This window comes from Kogia breviceps, chromosome 6 (assembly GCF_026419965.1).
Source record: "Kogia breviceps isolate mKogBre1 chromosome 6, mKogBre1 haplotype 1, whole genome shotgun sequence".
In the NCBI taxonomy this organism is placed as follows: Eukaryota; Metazoa; Chordata; class Mammalia; order Artiodactyla; family Physeteridae; genus Kogia; species Kogia breviceps.
This window is the reverse complement of record NC_081315.1, coordinates 105,493,462-105,510,085: the sequence shown is the minus strand read 5'-3', so window position 1 is coordinate 105,510,085 and position 16,624 is coordinate 105,493,462. Positions and strand designations below refer to the sequence as shown.

The window sequence follows — 16,624 nt, the reverse complement described above, 5'->3', positions numbered from 1 at the left end:
GCCCTTGTCAATGTAATGAGGGAAACTATAATTTAGTGTACATTCACTGTGTTCTAGGCACTATGCTAGGCACTTTCATTTATATTATTTCACTTACTCCTCGCTACTATTACTGTCTCCATTTTACAAAAGGGAAAATGGAAATGAAGGGAGTGTAAGTGGCTTGCCCCAGGTCATCCAGCTCTCTGGTCACAGAAGCACACCCTGCTAGCCTCTGGCATCTTTTGTCCCTACGGTCTTCCCTTTAAACTATCCACGCCCTGTTATTTTGCCCTACTTTATTTTTCTGCTGACTAACTCTTCCACCCAATACAGAACATCTGATCACCAGCTATCCTCAGTGTTTTGTTATATGTAAATGTCCATTTAAGCTCTTGAATCTGTGCCATAGCATTGCTTCCTTAAGCCACACAGCCCAGCATTCATCTTGATTGCATTAAAGCTTAACTGGGGTGCTGTTTTTTTAAAAAAGATATGTAGGTGTTTCTCTTATTTTTGGTTCCCATGAAGTTTTTAAAGAGTTAAACCATTTCATTCAAATAATTACAGGGAAGCATAGTTGATCCTATATGTTATACATTTCAGTGTAAACTCATCAAGTCAGTTCAAATATCAACTCTTGCACTAAACCCACGCAAATCTTAACCTTCTACCCTTGCAACTAAACTAAATAGGATTTTTCAACTCCTTCTCTGCACTCTTATGGCCCATGCCCACCCCTCTAGTCTAACATATATCCCACTATATTGTGATTATTTGTTTATCTAGTTTGAGCCGAAGTTTATCTTATTTGCCTTTGCAGCCCCAGTGTCTAACACAGGGCCTAAAGTATAGTAGGTACTTAACAAGTGTTTGTGTAATAATGTAACTGACAGTGTTCCAAACAGGAAAAGGTTTTCTCTGGCAGCTGTTGTGTTAAATGTTCTACTTTCATTGCCTTATAGTTTGTCTGAAACCCCTTCTGTAAAAAGGTAAAACAGTCTGGTGGAAAAAGACAATTTGTACTTTGCTAAGCAAATGAATGTGAAATACTTGGCAGACCATAAAATTCAAAACAAATAGGCAGGGGCTTCCCTGGTGGCACAGTGGTTAAGAATCTGCCTGCCAGTGCAGGAGACACGGGTTCGAGCCCTGGTCCCAGAAGATTCCACATGCCGCAGAGCAACTAAACCCGTGCACCACAACTACTGAGTCTGCGCTCTAGAGCCCACGAACCACAACTACTGAAGCCCGCACGTCCAGAGCCTGTGCTCTGCAACAAGAGAAGCCACTGCAATGAGAAGCCCGTGCACCTCAACAAAGAGTAGCCCCTGTGCCCCGCAACTAGAGAAAGCCCACACTCAGCAACAAAGACCCAATGCAGCCAAAAATAAATAAATAAAATAAATAAATTTATTTAAAAAAAACAAATATGCAGGTGGGTTGTTGGGATGAGGGGGAAGGTATCTGGGAGAAGATCTCTGGACATGACCTTCATTTCTCCCTTTAAGAATGGCAGCTCAAAAGGGAAAGAGGGCAAGACTCATAGATCCTAACTCAAGCTAGGAATCCCTGACCACCTTTCCCATTGATGCTTGGCAGGCCCAGAGAGAGATGTCTTACCTGGGATACATAGCTCATGTTTACTGGAGAGTGCATGTTCAAAGAAAATACAGTGGGAAAGGGCCAGAATTGGATGGAGGCAGGGCAAGCTGGTTAGGAAGCTCAGGATTCTGCTACCTAAGAGGGATTGAGATTCTCAATTACGGGGGAAAAGGCACCCATGAGAGAGCAGAGAGAAGAGGTCCCTTTCCTCTATTCCAGCCAGATATACAGGCCTATGGATGAAAGTTGGGAAGGCTCTCGTAATCACTAAGTGACTGAGGAGGACCAGAGCATGCAAAAAGACTTCTGAAGCATCAACAAGCTTAGAGAGTATGTCTGTCACCATAGACACCAACAACATACATCTTTGGAGAAACCGTATACAAAGTATATGATTAGACTTTCCATGTCATTTATTTCTTTCATACATTTTCTCTCCTAGCAAATTCCAGCAGCCATCAAGATCTTCAAGGACTTTCAGCGAAAAGCATGCTGCTTCCCCAAACACACAAAGCCCAACCCACAGTGCTGACTACCCCCTCGGCCAGGTGAAATTACCCCAGTGCTGGATCGCCACTTAGAATCTTGTCCCTTCTATTTTTAAGAATTTCCTAGAAAGTTCAAAGTCTGTTTTCTGCCTTGTTTTCTTTGGAAACGCACCATTTAGAAATATATTTTACCTCTGTTAGGATCAAAATAATTCTACTAACTGTTACAGACTCTTTGCTCTTGATTTTAAGGTTTTAGTACGTCCTTTTGTAGAAGTTTCATTTCAGCGAACAATTTGCCATACAACTACAGCTGAAGGTCCAAACCCCAGCTGGAATGAAGAACTTGAACTTCCATTTAGGTAAGCATATTTTCCTCATTCTACAAGGGACTCCAGTCAAGAATAAAATGGGAAAATATCCAACTTCCAAAACTTGGGTTCATTGTTGGAACACCCCACTCCTCTCCAGCTCTGGCTTCTTACAGCCCAAGCTTCCCAGTCCCTCAATCCCACAGCCCCTACACTGCTTTTCCTTTCTTCCCCATCTCCCCAACTCTGGAAGCTTTAAGTAATTTTGAAGCTCCCTAGTTCCAATAAATTAAGCTTTCTCCCTCGTCAGAAATACACAGGCATTTAAAATTTTTGATTAAATGATTTTACATATTTAAAAGACTCACTATTTCAGATCTTGAAGCAACCCAGAAATTATCTAGTCTAGTGCTCTACTTTTGTAGAAAATAAACTAAAACCTAAAGATAAAAGGTACTTGCTTAATGCCAAATAGTGAATTCGAGACTGAGCAAGGGTTGGAACTAGTTAAGTCAGAAGGGAGAAACAGATACCACTCTTATACATAGTACAAGCAAAAAGAGTGAGAAAAGTTAAAGGCAAATGCTCAGCAAAATAGATGCAGTAGCCTGGTCTTGAGCCATGCCATGGAGAGGCCTGCTTGGGACAGGCCTGGCTGGACTCAGAGCAGGTGATGTTATAGGAGATGAACCTCACCCCTACCTTGCTTTACTTATCTGTGGGGAAAGTGAATGGGAAGCAGGGACCATCCAACTAGCCACATAACAATAGGAGGTTTATGACCAGGGAATGGTCTGCCAGAGAAGCACCTTCCAGAGCCCAGTTGCTTAGGAAGTCCACATACCAGCACCAATATCAGCTGGAGACCTTGTATGTAGCCAGCTGGCTCCTTGCAAAGCTCACCATGGTTGGGAGATGATGTGAGACTCACCAGGACAAGCCAGCAAAAGGGTTTGTCTCTCTGCACGGAGCCTGCAGTCTATACTGCCTTGCCATTTGAGTATAGGTACTACGTTATAGGGTCTCTGTGCTAGAGAAATCCTTTAAATGAGACAACTGCCATCCTCCTATCTATGCTCATATTCAGGTATTTTTCCAGTTTGGACATTTGAGTACTCATTATTTCTCTTTTGCTCTTTTCATGCTCCCTGATCATGGGTGCCCATTTGCAGGGCCCCCAACGGGGATTACAGCACCACCAGTTTGCAGTCAGTGAAAGATGACGTGTTCATCAACATTTTTGATGAAGTTCTATATGATGTCTTAGAGGTAAGTTCATGTTTTTGAGAAAGATGTCTGTATTCATTTTCCTATCCTCTACCCATTGTGTAAGTCCCGTCAGGGAGGAGAAAATTTCCCCTTACGCTTGTGTGTTCTTTTGGCTGCTCTAATAATTAATTTGACACAAGACAGATTAACAGGGGAAAAATAAACAACTTTTAATTTTGTATGTACAAAGGTCTCATAGATATACAATCTAGGAAGTGACCCAAAAAGACAGCTTTTATACCTTTTAGACAAAGAAACAATAAATTTGTGAAGAATTGACAAGACAAAGATGTTTGATTTTGGGTAAATTCGTAAAGAAATAACAAGATTTGTTTGTACAGCCTCCTCAACCCTGGATTCCCTGTCTCTGGTGATAAGGATGTCTCTCTCTCTACCCCCAGGTGCAGGGAGGGCACCTTTCACACAGGAGATTTATTTCCTGCTTTCTGCAGACAAAGGAGGGTCAGAGTGTTCTTGCACCAGCTGCTTTTCAAGTAACTTGAATTCAAAGTAATCCATATGCCACTCTGGCATATTTGGGGGCAGCCTGCCCTGAGCCCCATCAACCCCCAAATTTGAAATGTTTGAAACCTGACATGTATAAATGGGGAAAGAAAGAAGGGAGGAAGAGAACCAGTTTTTTTATTTTCAACTTGACTGTCTGCTATGATCCAGGAATTGTACTAGGAGCTTTTATACATTGTCTTAATTTTAAAATACCCCTACAAAGTAGATTGTTAAATCTCCAATTTATTGATGAGGAAACTGAGGTTCAGAGAAGTTAAATGACTTTCCTAGGGTCACAGAACTATTAAGTGTCTTAACCAGAATGTGACTTAGATCTGTTTAACCTAAACCTACCGCGCTTTCAGCTAAAATCCTGCTGCTTTCCTACTTCCTATCCGAAGTTGTTAAACAATTATTACTTCCCACCCCTCCTTTAGGATGACCGTGAAAGAGGAAGTGGAATCCACACCCGTATTGAGAGACACTGGTTGGGATGTGTGAAAATTCCATTTAGCACGATATATCTCCAGGCAAGGGTAAGAATCAAAAGTAAGAATTTCACAGGAATAGGGAATTGCTCTATCCATTTTTCCTGTTAAAGGTTTTTTTGTGGAAGTATACCCTTAACACTGAGAGAACCTATGTGCAAGGCCACTATTGGAAAGATAAAAATCACTATATAAAGCCATTGATCTTCTGTCATATTTGCATGACTTATTAAAACATCTATCTTCCTTACAGTTAGTAGTTAATGTACAACTTTGCCAATCTGAGAATTTTTTAACTTTTAAATGAAAGTGAAGAAGGTAGGACAAAGTAGAAACTTGTCAAAAATGACAAAAGTGGAGTGGATAGATGCCTGAAAATAACTTGAAGAAAACAACCAGGCCAGTTGATGGCCCATTTTAATCAAGTGCTTTAATGTTTCCAGAGTCCTTACTATTTCAAACATGAAAAATGGTTGGTAGCGACTTGCTCAACTAAAATACCATTCTTCGGAGTTTGACAATTTTGTTTAAGGCGATCCATTAGGTTAACAATTCTTGAATGGCATAGTAGCTCTAATCTGAGACAGTTAAAGATTCTGAAATGGCTTTAATATCCCAGTATTAAATCCATAGCAACAGGAGGCTTTGAGCCAAAGACTGTGTTAATCTCACACAGCTACAGAGGAAACAGTTTAAGTCCACATGTGATGACCACATAGAGCAAATGCTGCCTGGGTTACAGTCTCAAGCAAGGCCAAGAACAAAACTCAAGTGTGGGAGGCTTGGATTGGTTGGAATTTCAAGAATCATTTGGAATTGCAATCCTCCCTAGACCAGAGGGACTGTCTACAGGTGATGCTGCAGCTATATGCGTGCCAAAAATTTTACATTTCTCTCTTCAAATAGATTTGAAGTGAAAACAGTTTTAAAGAGCACATAATTTTGCAAATCAAACTGCCCATGTTATTTGACATCACATTTGGAAGGGTACTCGGAACTAATTACCCCAAACTCCTTCTTTTTTTTTTTTTTTTTTTTTTTTTTTTTTTTTTTTGCGGTAAACGGGCCCCTCACTGTTGCGGCCTCCCCCGCTGCGTAACGCAGGCTCCGGACGCGCAGGCCCAGCGGCCACGGCCCACGGGCCCAGCCGCTCCGCGGCACGCGGGATCCTCCCGGACCGGGGCACCAACCCGCGCCCCCCGCATCGGCAGGCGGACTCCCAACCACCGCGCCACCAGGGAAGCCCACCCAAACTCCTTCTTGATAAATGAATCTCCTTTACTATATCCTAGTAATAATGCCCATACTCTCTAGAAGTAGGGACCTTACTACCTCATAAGGTAGCTTGCTCTCTTTCCAATAGCTCTGTCATAAATTTCTTCTTTAAACGGTGCCATAAGCTAAATTCCTCCCTGGGACCCCCATTCATAGGTCCTGGTTTGGAGCTACACAAAACAAGGAGACTCCTAATTTGGTACTAATAATAGGAATAACTATATTTATCAGGTGCATATTATTGATATATACCATTTCTAGCTAGTTTATATGTCACCTTAATTAAACCTCACAACAGCTCAATAGACATTATTATCCCCATTTTATAGATGAAAAAACGGAAGCCTAGAAAGTTGAAGTAACTACTCAAATCCCAAAGTTTACAGCAGATCTGGGATTCAAATTTTACCAACTTCCAACATTTTACGTTGGCTTATCCTTGAAGAAGTAGATTGGTAAAAGTAGAGAGAGCTATTCAACTTCTGAGTTTATACATCTCAATATTGCTTTCGAGAATGATTTTATCACATTTGTCATTTTAAAAGTTTTGTCTGATTCCAAAGCTCATGCTCTTCAATGAACCAACTGGGGCCATTTGACAATATCTGGAGACATTTTTTGGTGGTTGCAACTAGTAGGGGTGCAACTGGTATCTAGTGTATTGAGGCAGGAATGCTGCAAACACCCTAAAATGCACAGGACAGCCCTCCATAACAAAGAGTTCTCCGGCCCCAAACATCAAGAGTGCCCAGGGTGAGAGACTCTGTCTTAAATTCTTACACTTCAACTATTTGGAGACAGTGTCCATTCCCTCCTGGCTCATCTATCTATTCTACAGACCAGATGTGCCCAGTTATTTCAGCTGTACTTTATACGGCGCTGTATTTATACTCTTCTTCTCCTTGTACCCTCTCATCTGCCTGGGTACAGGCTTTGTGGGAACTCCACCAATGTAAAGAGGAAAATAAATAAGAGCTTCCTTCATTCCTCTCTAGAGGGCATAGTCACTGAAATAAAAATTGGATTGTTTGAAAATCTATGAATTTCAAAGTCTAGCCCTGAGTAGTTTTGTAGTACTAGACAGTCTTCCATAAACTTACTGTTGCTTTGACTACAAAGGAGTAAAAACTTCTGCCTTCTTGAACCTCTACATAATTTAGGTCATTTTATGTAAGAGGCTTGTAATTCGTTCAGCCTACATTTATTGAGCACCTCCTGTGTATATAAAACACTGTGATATATTGGAGATGGGTGATACAAAAAAGAGCACAATACAGATTCTATTTTCAAAGAACAATTATCTAAAAGAACATGATAAATTTGCATAAAACAGTAAAGTCTGGCAGAATGTGTCAATGCAATAAATGAAAGAAGCAAGTTGTATGTAAGGCTGGTGGAGATAAAATAAATCATGAAGGAGATAACATCTGACCTGAGCCTTGAAAAATGATTAAAATTCTAAAAGGTGGAGATGGGAAGCTGAGGCATCCCAGAAAAGGGGACTGGCTGCCAGCTAACACTTATTGAGCACTTATCACAGGACAGGCATTTTTCTTAGTGTTTTACATCTATTAATCCATTCAGCATACATAATTACTCTACAAAGTAGATACTATTATTATCTCCTTTTTACAAATGCACAAGCTGAGTCACTTCGAATTTAATCCAGGATTTGAACACAGGCAACCTAGGTTTGGAATCAACTTGCATAACTAGCACATGTTCCACTGAACCAAGCAAAGAAGGCAGGGAAAGAGAGAGCCCTTGCTGTGACAGCTTAAGGAGACAAGCCTGGAGAGACAGGGTGGGCCCTGAATACAGTCTGAGCAGTTTTTACTGAATTCATCAGATGGTGAGGAGTTGACACTTAACCTTTGAACTTCTGTTGGAAAATCACCAGGATGTTTACAGAACTGTATTTTCTTCACAGATTGATGGGACATTTAAAATCAATATCCCCCCAGTTCTTCTGGGCTACAGTAAGGAGCGAAGTGTGATTATTGAGCGGGGTTTTGACGCTGTCCGAAGCCCGAGTGAAGGCTCCTACATCACGCTGTTCATTACCTTGGAGCCTCAGCTGGTTCCTGGGGAGTCAGTTCGAGAAAAGGTAACTGCGTACTCTCTGGAATCGCATGTCTGACGCGGACGGAACCTGAGAAATGCTTGCTAGGCCATGCTTTTATAAAATTGTACTGAATGGCACAAGCAGAGGTTTCCTTACTTCAGTATCCATTTATCACTCTTTCGGTTTGGACAGAACGAAGGTTAGAGAACAGCTGTGTGGGTTTGTACTTCATTGAGTCAATAATTAGGTCAATCAGCAATTTAAACTTTTAGCAAAGCAAAACAAATATAAACAGGCTCTACTTTTAGAAGAATTTTCTCATTGGGTAGAAAATGAAATATGAAAGTAGAAAAGCAGATTGCTTTATTATCTTGACACTTACTGGCAAACGTGCTGAAATGAATTTCTAAATCTGACCTCAAGTCCCTGGCCATGTTGTATATTGAATCAATTCATAGGATCATAAAACCAGGTGACCTTCAAGGGTCACCACAGTTTATTTCAGTGCCTTCGGACAGAAACAAGTAAGTATATGCACAAGTACTCTAATTTTGCACAGCCCTAGAGAAAAAGAATTTCTAGAACTTCTATTTGTGAGCAACTGTCTCCCAACCTTCAGAATTGGGAGATACTTTCTTAATGTAACATACTTGTGCAGCATTGATGCATACTGCCCTTATCAGACTTGCATATCTTGCAGACTTGCAATCTTTCTTGGGAGAAAGATTGATCATGACCTCTTATTATTATAAACTAATACAGTAATGGCAACCACCACCACCAACAACATGTGCTGAGCTGTCACTCTGTCCTGAGCACTCTGTCAAACATTGACATGTGTCCCCTCTCTGAATACTCACAGTTGTCTTGTATGGTGGGTCTTCAACTAGGAGATGAGGAAAATGGGGCTGAACTGTCCAAGTTCACTCCGGAGAAGTAAATGGCAGCACTAACAATTAAACATCTGTCTGACTTTAAATCATACATATTCAACAAATATTTACTGAGCATCTTCTGTGTGACAGGCATTTTTTAGGCACGGGGAATATAGCTGCCTAAAAAAGCAAATAAAAATTCCAAATTGTTAACTACTAAGCTATACTGCCCAAATTATTATGCTGACTCTTTATCCACTGTAATTAAGACTCAGACAGAGAAGAAAAAAAAATGAGCACATTCTTCTGTTTATTTTTCACTATTACAGTTTGGGTCACAGAGAAAAATACTATCACTCTTTCCTATTTGCAAGGCATTTGCAGGAAAACATGAAGGATTGTTGGAAAAACAAATCTATGAAATTCAAATTAACCTTATATGCTAGCCTTTGTCACTAAAGCTGTGACAAATATGTTCTCCAAAAAACATGTTAGAATATATACATTTCAAAATATTTCTAGGAAGGGAAACATGTTCGGAATGCTTTTTGTCATGTACTAATTCAAGAGAAAGTCAAAAAGCATGTTTACACAGAAAAATGCTCCCAGAGAAAAGAGGATTTTGCTAGTTCTATGCATTCTTAACAGAAGCAAAAGCGGTCAGTTAGTCCTCCACCTGGAGGTGAGCTTCCAAACCACGGGAGAGCAGTCTGTGACGGGCTGAAAAGCTGAAAAGCTGAAAACCAGAGGTGCCTTTGCACTTGGCCTTCTTCCCAGGCACTGACCTTCTACTGCAGGAGCTTTAAGGGTCCTACGCCTTCCTTCCTTAAAATGAGATATCTAGGCTGTCAGCTGCTGCCTTTGGCGGCTTTTCACTGCCCCGCTGTGGCTGTATGTGGCATTTCTCTCAGACCTCCCAAATGAGGGCGTAAGAAAACCCCTCTGGAAGGCAGACTGCTGCTCCTTGATAAGGAAGACTTGTGCACTGACAGGATCCTGGCATCCTAAACACACAGTGGCAGAAAGGAGAGAGAAGCTCTTGCTCTAAATAGTAGGGACCACAACCTGGAATTGTTTTTCCACTTAACAGCAACTGCCAGGATTAACCCATTAGAGTCTTCCCTCCACATCATCCCATGCTGAACCATGCCATATGATTTTTAAAAGATATTTACTCATGGAACTGTCTAAAAAATCAGTAGCAACTCCTGAAACTCTTAACATCCCCTACTTTACTCTGTCTCGATAAAAACAGAAGTTTTTTAAAATAGATTATGTCTGTTAATGAAGTCTTCCTCTTATTCCTTCTCTTTTTTCTTTCTTGCTTCTCATAGATGAGTGACATGCTTAAAAAGGTACCAAGCGTTTTGTTTTCCTATTCATCAGCCAGTAGTTATCACGCTTTAATTACCTGCTTCTGTCCTCTGCCACCTTATGGAAGCTGCTGGGTCCTAATGTGTATGTGTGATCCCTTGGCAATGAACTACAGTTGTCTGCAGTTCATGAAGAATAACTACCTTTGTCTTTTGGCCCATTTCATTTTGTCAGAAAGTTTCTTATTTAGCTCTGAGTCAGGAAGTCACATGTCTGAATGTCCCCTGCATACTGGGAGCTACCTCCACTGTTTCCACGTCTGTAAAATCCATGAGTTGCTTCTTACAGAAACAGTGTAGCTGGGACAATTATTTCTGGTCAGTGGAGCTGCCACAGTGTAGGTATTCAAAGGGAAAATAAACCCATTCAGTTTTCTGTAAACAGTCACATTAACCTAGAAGTTAAAGAATTGAGCCAGTTAAGAATCTTCCAAATTTCATGTTGAATCAAATTGTGAATTTGTCAGTTCCACCTTTATTTGTTTCATAATAAATGACCCAAATCCTTTTAGTATTTAGCTTTTGCTTGGCACTTCTTAGATTACCAACATGGCATACTACCCTTAAATTACTGTTTCAATCCATTAAATGGCATCCTTGTGGTCTAAACAAGTATCAATGACCATTAATAGATACCTATTAAATGCTTACATTATGCATGCTCAGTGCAGAGAAGAACACAAAATGATTGAAACATGGGCCCTGCTCCCAAGAAGCACTCTGTTCTGTTTCAGCTGCTTTGAGTTGGACATATATACACTACCAAACATAAAATAGCTAGTGGGAAGCAGCCGCGTAGCACAGGGAGATCAGCTCGGTGCTTTGTGACCACCTAGAGGGGTGGGAGGGAGGGAGACGAAAGAGGGAGGAGATATGGGAACATGTGTATATGTATAACTGATTTACTTTGTTATAAAGCAGAAACTAACACACCATTGTAAAGCAATTATACTCCAATAAAGATGTTAAAAAAAAAAAAAGTCTGGGAATTGGATCAGAGAACCACTTAAAATAACTACTATACATTTGACGTTTCGAGTTCTGCTTCCTTTTACCTTGAGACCCATTACTATTATATAGTATGGTGGCTATAGATTTAAAACTTTTTAACACATCCATATATACTTGTAAATTTGTTGTCCTTTTAACATGAGTTGCTTTACCTTTGCATTTGAGATGTTTGATTTCTGAGCCCTCTCCCCTCTAAAACCAACATCAAAATACACAAAAAGCTATTGCTTGGTCTCAAATACACAGCAGAACATCCAGGTCCAAGTGGTAGAAAAAGTTTTATACATACTTTTTTCAATTTGGAAGTAGTCAGTACTGATTCAAGATTTTTACTGTTCTTTCTGGACACTGCCTATAGCTGCCTCTCTTTAATGCTTCCATAGCATACGGTGTCTATCCCTATAGGATCTCTGGTCAAGTGTTTCAAGCACCTGATTGTTATTAATGTCCTCCTCCAGACTAGAAGTTTCTTGAGGGGTCTGTTTCATATACATTTATCCAGACTGCTTAGAACTCTTTAGACTTTCAGCAAACGTTTTTCAAATAATTGGATGCATATGTAAATTAATGAGTTTAAAGGAAACAGGGATGAATTCAAAAGAATGCTGTTCTTCACACCACCCTCATTTCATAATTCTCAGTCTTTCTAATGTTACAATTACTTATACCCTAGAGTCTGTATACATCCATACCAAAGTCTTGTAAGCTCACCTTTTTCATTCATTTATGTCTTCATCATAACACCTATTCGGTAGTTACCATGTCTTGGCACTGTGCTGAGTAGGTGGTTATAATGACGGCAATGATGATAATGTTAGGATTCAGATGTCAGGGCACATCCCATGAAGAATATACAGCATGTATCTTAAGATACAGCAATCAAATTAGACACAGGAGCCACAGTCCAGCTCCAATATAAGAGAAGCCGAGAACAATTCAGTATTCTAGATCCTATTAAAAGTCATAAAAAAGTAATGGGATGTTCTCTGTGCTCTCATTCATTCATTCAACAACATTTGTTAAACACTTACCATGTGCCTACTATGTACTATGTACTATGTGTGTAGTATCCTCGATACTGAAAGTAAAAAACTAGATCAAAACAAAATCCCTGACTTCAAGAATTTTACTCTATGAGGGAGACAGAGTAAACAAATATATCAGCAGTTTTAAATGCTAAAATAAGTAAAGCAGAGTATGAAGGGGATATCTAGATGTATTTCCCTCCTAGAAAACAAACAAACACAACTTTCAAGCACTGCCTAGAATGTAAATCTTACCTAAAAATTGATTTTCTAATAAAATTTTGAGTTTGTCTTAAAATCCTTTGAAATGTAAGCAACCATACATAAATTTTTATACTAAACAACAAAAATCTTGTAAAAACATTTAAATATCTGCTTTTTTCCATGCTACATTTCAGCAATGGCTTGAAGGAAAAATGACACCCTCTTTCCAGAGACTATTGAAATCTGTTCCGTTTCAGCTGCTTTGAGTTGGACATATATACACTACCAAACATAAAATAGATAGCTAGTGGGAAGCAGCCGCGTAGCACAGGGAGATCAGCTCGGTGCTTTGTGACCACCTAGAGGGGTGGGAGGGAGGGAGACGAAAGAGGGAGGAGATATGGGAACATGTGTATATGTATAACTGATTTACTTTGTTATAAAGCAGAAACTAACACACCATTGTAAAGCAATTATACTCCAATAAAGATGTTAAAAAAAAAAAAAGTCTGGGAATCGGATCAGAGAACCACTTAAAATAACTACTATACATTTGACGTTTCAAGTTCTGCTTCCTTTTACCTTGAGACCCATTACTATTATATAGTATGGTGGCTATAGATTTAAAACTTTTTAACACATCCATATATACTTGTAAATTTGTTGTCCTTTTAACATGAGTTGCTTTACCTTTGCATTTGACATGTTTGATTTCTGAGCCCTCTCCCCTCTAAAACCAACATCAAAATACACAAAAAGCTATTGCTTGGTCTCATCAATCAGAAGTAGTACATCATAGTTTAATTTTTATATGTTGCTTTATTAATCCAATAATTTCCATATGGCTGCTTGCCTGTTGACTACTTTCTTTCAATGCTGGTAAATATATTTTAAGTGTTTAATGAATCCATCTAATTTTTAAATTATAAATATAATTAAATAAAGCTTCAGGAACACTGGGGCCTGACAATTTTGTAAGGGGGTCACTAAATCATACTTCCTGAAGCACACATTGAGTTCATGTTGACTGTGGGATCTGAACAGGTTCTACTGTATCTCCTGTAATGATATACAAACTCCATGGAGTCTTTATTTTTGAAGTTTGATTCTCAGGAAGATGAGAAATTGCTTCAAGCAACTGAGAAGTTTCAAGCTGAATGTGCCTTAAAGTTTCCAAATCGTCAGTGCCTTACAAGAGTGGTTGACATTAGTGGGAAAACCGTCTTCATTACTCGTTATATCAAGCCTTTAAATCCTCCTCAGGAGCTCCTTAACACTCACCCCAACAATCCCCAGGCAACAGCAGTAAGTATTTCACAGCCAATCGGTGTTGGCGCTAAAAAGGTTTTAAAGTTTCAGTATACTGCCCTCTTAATTACCATATTTCATAGTACCTAGGATAGTAACTAGATCAAGATCATTAATGATTAAAGTAATGATTAAAACTCCTTTAGTACCATGAGGCTTACTTTCTTTAGAAAAGTCTGAAGGTACCAGTGAGGATAATAATCCTTAGTCCATTCTTTCAGGGAACAATTAATTATTGAGTGCTTACTGTGTCCCTGACATTACATTGGGTGCTGGAAAACTAAAATTTGGAAGATGCTCTACACTTTCACAATGTCTTATACAAACATGTTTTCATTATGTATTCTCTATAACTCTGCTAGAATTTGAACCTAGGCCTCTGACTTAGAACTCGTGCATGTTCTATAATACCAAGATAACTACTCAGTATTATATTTAATGCTGTAAGCATCATTAAATTCAAATTAAGCAAAAATTATTTCCAAGCTTTAAGTATGCACAGCATGTAGGCCATCCCCGTAAAGCACATCCATACCAGGCCATTAAATACTCATGCATCATTCTCTGCCTGCAAAGCACCATACCTGTCGCAGTCTCACACGAACAGAACTGTATGCTGAATAGGCTATTCTTCAGTGGACACGGTAACCCATAACTGTCTTTGGCGAGTGGATAGTATAGAGAGTAATTGCTGCTAATAAGTCATTAATTTAGTAATTTAGGAACAGGGTAATGATGTGCCTATTTGCAGATACAGATATATATAAAAAAACAACTAAACATTGTGTTCTACATTTCATTTACCTTTTTATTAATCAATTTTTATTAAAAACCTTAACAGGGACTTCTATTCTCTCTAGCAGAGTAGATATGCAGAAAACTTCTCCCAGTAGAGAACACTTAAGAGTGATGAATAAAATATCTAAAACATGTTTTAAATCATGACTAAAATGGAAATAAGATGAGGAGGAAAACCCAGAGACAGGAAACAACAGGAAAGCAAGACTCCACAAGGGTGAGGGCTTGAAATAGTGTTTGCTCTGGGGTCACCCATAATTCCTAATGCCAAGAGCTGGGTTTCAATGGGCCTCAAGGTTGCTGGAGATGGGAGGTAATGCATGGTGCAGGAGCATTGGGTTAGAGACTCAGCCACGGACCTGGGACCCTTGAAGTGTAAACTCACTGGTAGGTAAACTAGGAAATACCCTGCCCTGCAGAAGAAAACCTGCCTGTCTCAGCCTTGACTCTGGATGGAAGAGAAAAAAAAAAGTCTCTCCTAAGAATTCCTAATCACTAAGCTGTACTTATTCACACTTGGGACTGAAATTTACACTACCTGTAGGACCCCAAAAAACTTCAATCAAAATTTAATTTCAAGAATTCCCTGTCGGTAATGCCCCTAAGTCCCTGTCAGAGCAAACCCAAATTCTTCTAGGAGAACATCCTCTAAATGCAGCCTCAAAAAAATTCCACAGAAAAAGTTCCAAGCAACATGAACATATAAAAGATCATCAATGAAGAAATAAGTCACTATGAAGAAGGGAAGAGTTAGCAGAAACAACATTCTGCAGAATCAGGACGCAAATTACCAGATTCAGAATATAAAATAGGTATGTTTAATAAGTTTAAGAAATCTAGGGAATTGAAAATATAACAAAAGGACAATAGACTATTAGAACTGACACACAGTGTGTTTAAAGTACTACATGGAACTTGTAGAAATAAAGAATAGTTAAAATTAGAAACTGAACAAACAGTTTAAACCTAACATCAAATATAGTTGAATACAGAGTTAAATGAAATACAGTTAAATGCAGAGATAATTCATGAATATACAGGCAAAGAAATTACTTGGAGTATAGCACAGAAACAGAAAAAAATGGAAGACATAAAGGAACGGTTAAGAGACATGGAGGATAGAGGGAGGAGGACCAAATTGTGTTTAAAAGGAGAAAAGCAATATTCAAAGAGATAGAGCTGAGAATTTTCAAGATTTGATGAAAGACAACAATGATTCAGGAAGCCCAATGAATCCCACACAAGATAAATAAAATGAAATTAAAATCCAGGTGTACAATAGGGAACAAAAAAAACAAAGATGATCTTTAAAGCAGCTAGAGAGAAAGTGCAGATTATCTAAAAAGGAACAGTAATTAAACTAACAGGTTTTTTACTGCATAAATGAAAGCCAGAAATGGAATGACATCTTCAAAAGGCTAAAAGAAAATAGTCATCAAACTAGTAATTTATATCCAGTGAAACTATCTTTCACGCAAACATTGGGAGAATTTACAACCAAAAGATTCTCACTTAAGGAATTTCTAAAAAATATAAAGAGAAGGAAGGTTCTCAGAAAATCCTAGATGCAACACATAATGACAGGTAAAGAAAATGGAAAATAAGTGAATAAATCAACAAGCATTGTCTTCACAGTAATAATAAAAGCAATGTGGTTGAAAAATCAAGATAAAACAAAAATCCTGAAAAAAAATGTATACATGTCAGGACAGGATCTAAGAGAGTATTTTAATGCCCTTGTATATTCCAAGATGAGGGCAAAGATATTTATTAACTTTAGAATTTTAAGTTAAATATTCATATTGAAACTTCTAGATTAACAACTTAAAAGAATCTTTAAAAGTGAGTATAACTTCAAAACCAGCAGAAGATAAAATAACAAAATGGGGTAAAGAGAGTGGGGAGGGGAAAAAACACAGAAAAAACTGTCGAAAAATAAAAAGCACAGAATAAGGTAGTAGAGATAGTCTAAATATTTACCAATAATCACAAAGTGAAGGGATTGAACTTTCCAGTTAAAAGACAAAGACTGTAAAACTAGAT

The 16,624-nt window shown here is 38.8% G+C and overlaps 1 protein-coding gene and 1 long non-coding RNA gene across 5 annotated transcripts in view; one reads left to right on the top strand and one right to left on the bottom strand.

The window, feature by feature from the left end:
- LOC136794392 (uncharacterized) overlaps window positions 1-9,624 on the bottom strand; it is a 45,495-nt gene extending 35,871 nt beyond the window's left edge. The window contains exon 1 of the long non-coding RNA XR_010841115.1: window positions 9,539-9,624. This is a non-coding gene — a long non-coding RNA (uncharacterized lncRNA). The remainder of the gene's footprint in view (window positions 1-9,538) is intronic.
- Window positions 1-16,624, top strand: part of CC2D2A (coiled-coil and C2 domain containing 2A) — a 136,590-nt gene that overhangs the window by 105,299 nt on the left and 14,667 nt on the right. For 2 of the 4 annotated variants that reach the window (XM_067036369.1, XM_067036371.1), the window contains 7 exons: window positions 2,027-2,132; window positions 2,325-2,434; window positions 3,556-3,652; window positions 4,597-4,695; window positions 7,853-8,029; window positions 10,197-10,217; window positions 13,577-13,780. In XM_067036369.1, the coding sequence (XP_066892470.1) occupies window positions 2,027-2,132; window positions 2,325-2,434; window positions 3,556-3,652; window positions 4,597-4,695; window positions 7,853-8,029; window positions 10,197-10,217; window positions 13,577-13,780 (814 nt within the window). The remainder of the gene's footprint in view (window positions 1-2,026; window positions 2,133-2,324; window positions 2,435-3,555; window positions 3,653-4,596; window positions 4,696-7,852; window positions 8,030-10,196; window positions 10,218-13,576; window positions 13,781-16,624) is intronic. The other 2 variants (XM_067036370.1, XM_067036372.1) reach the window with 1 other exon arrangement.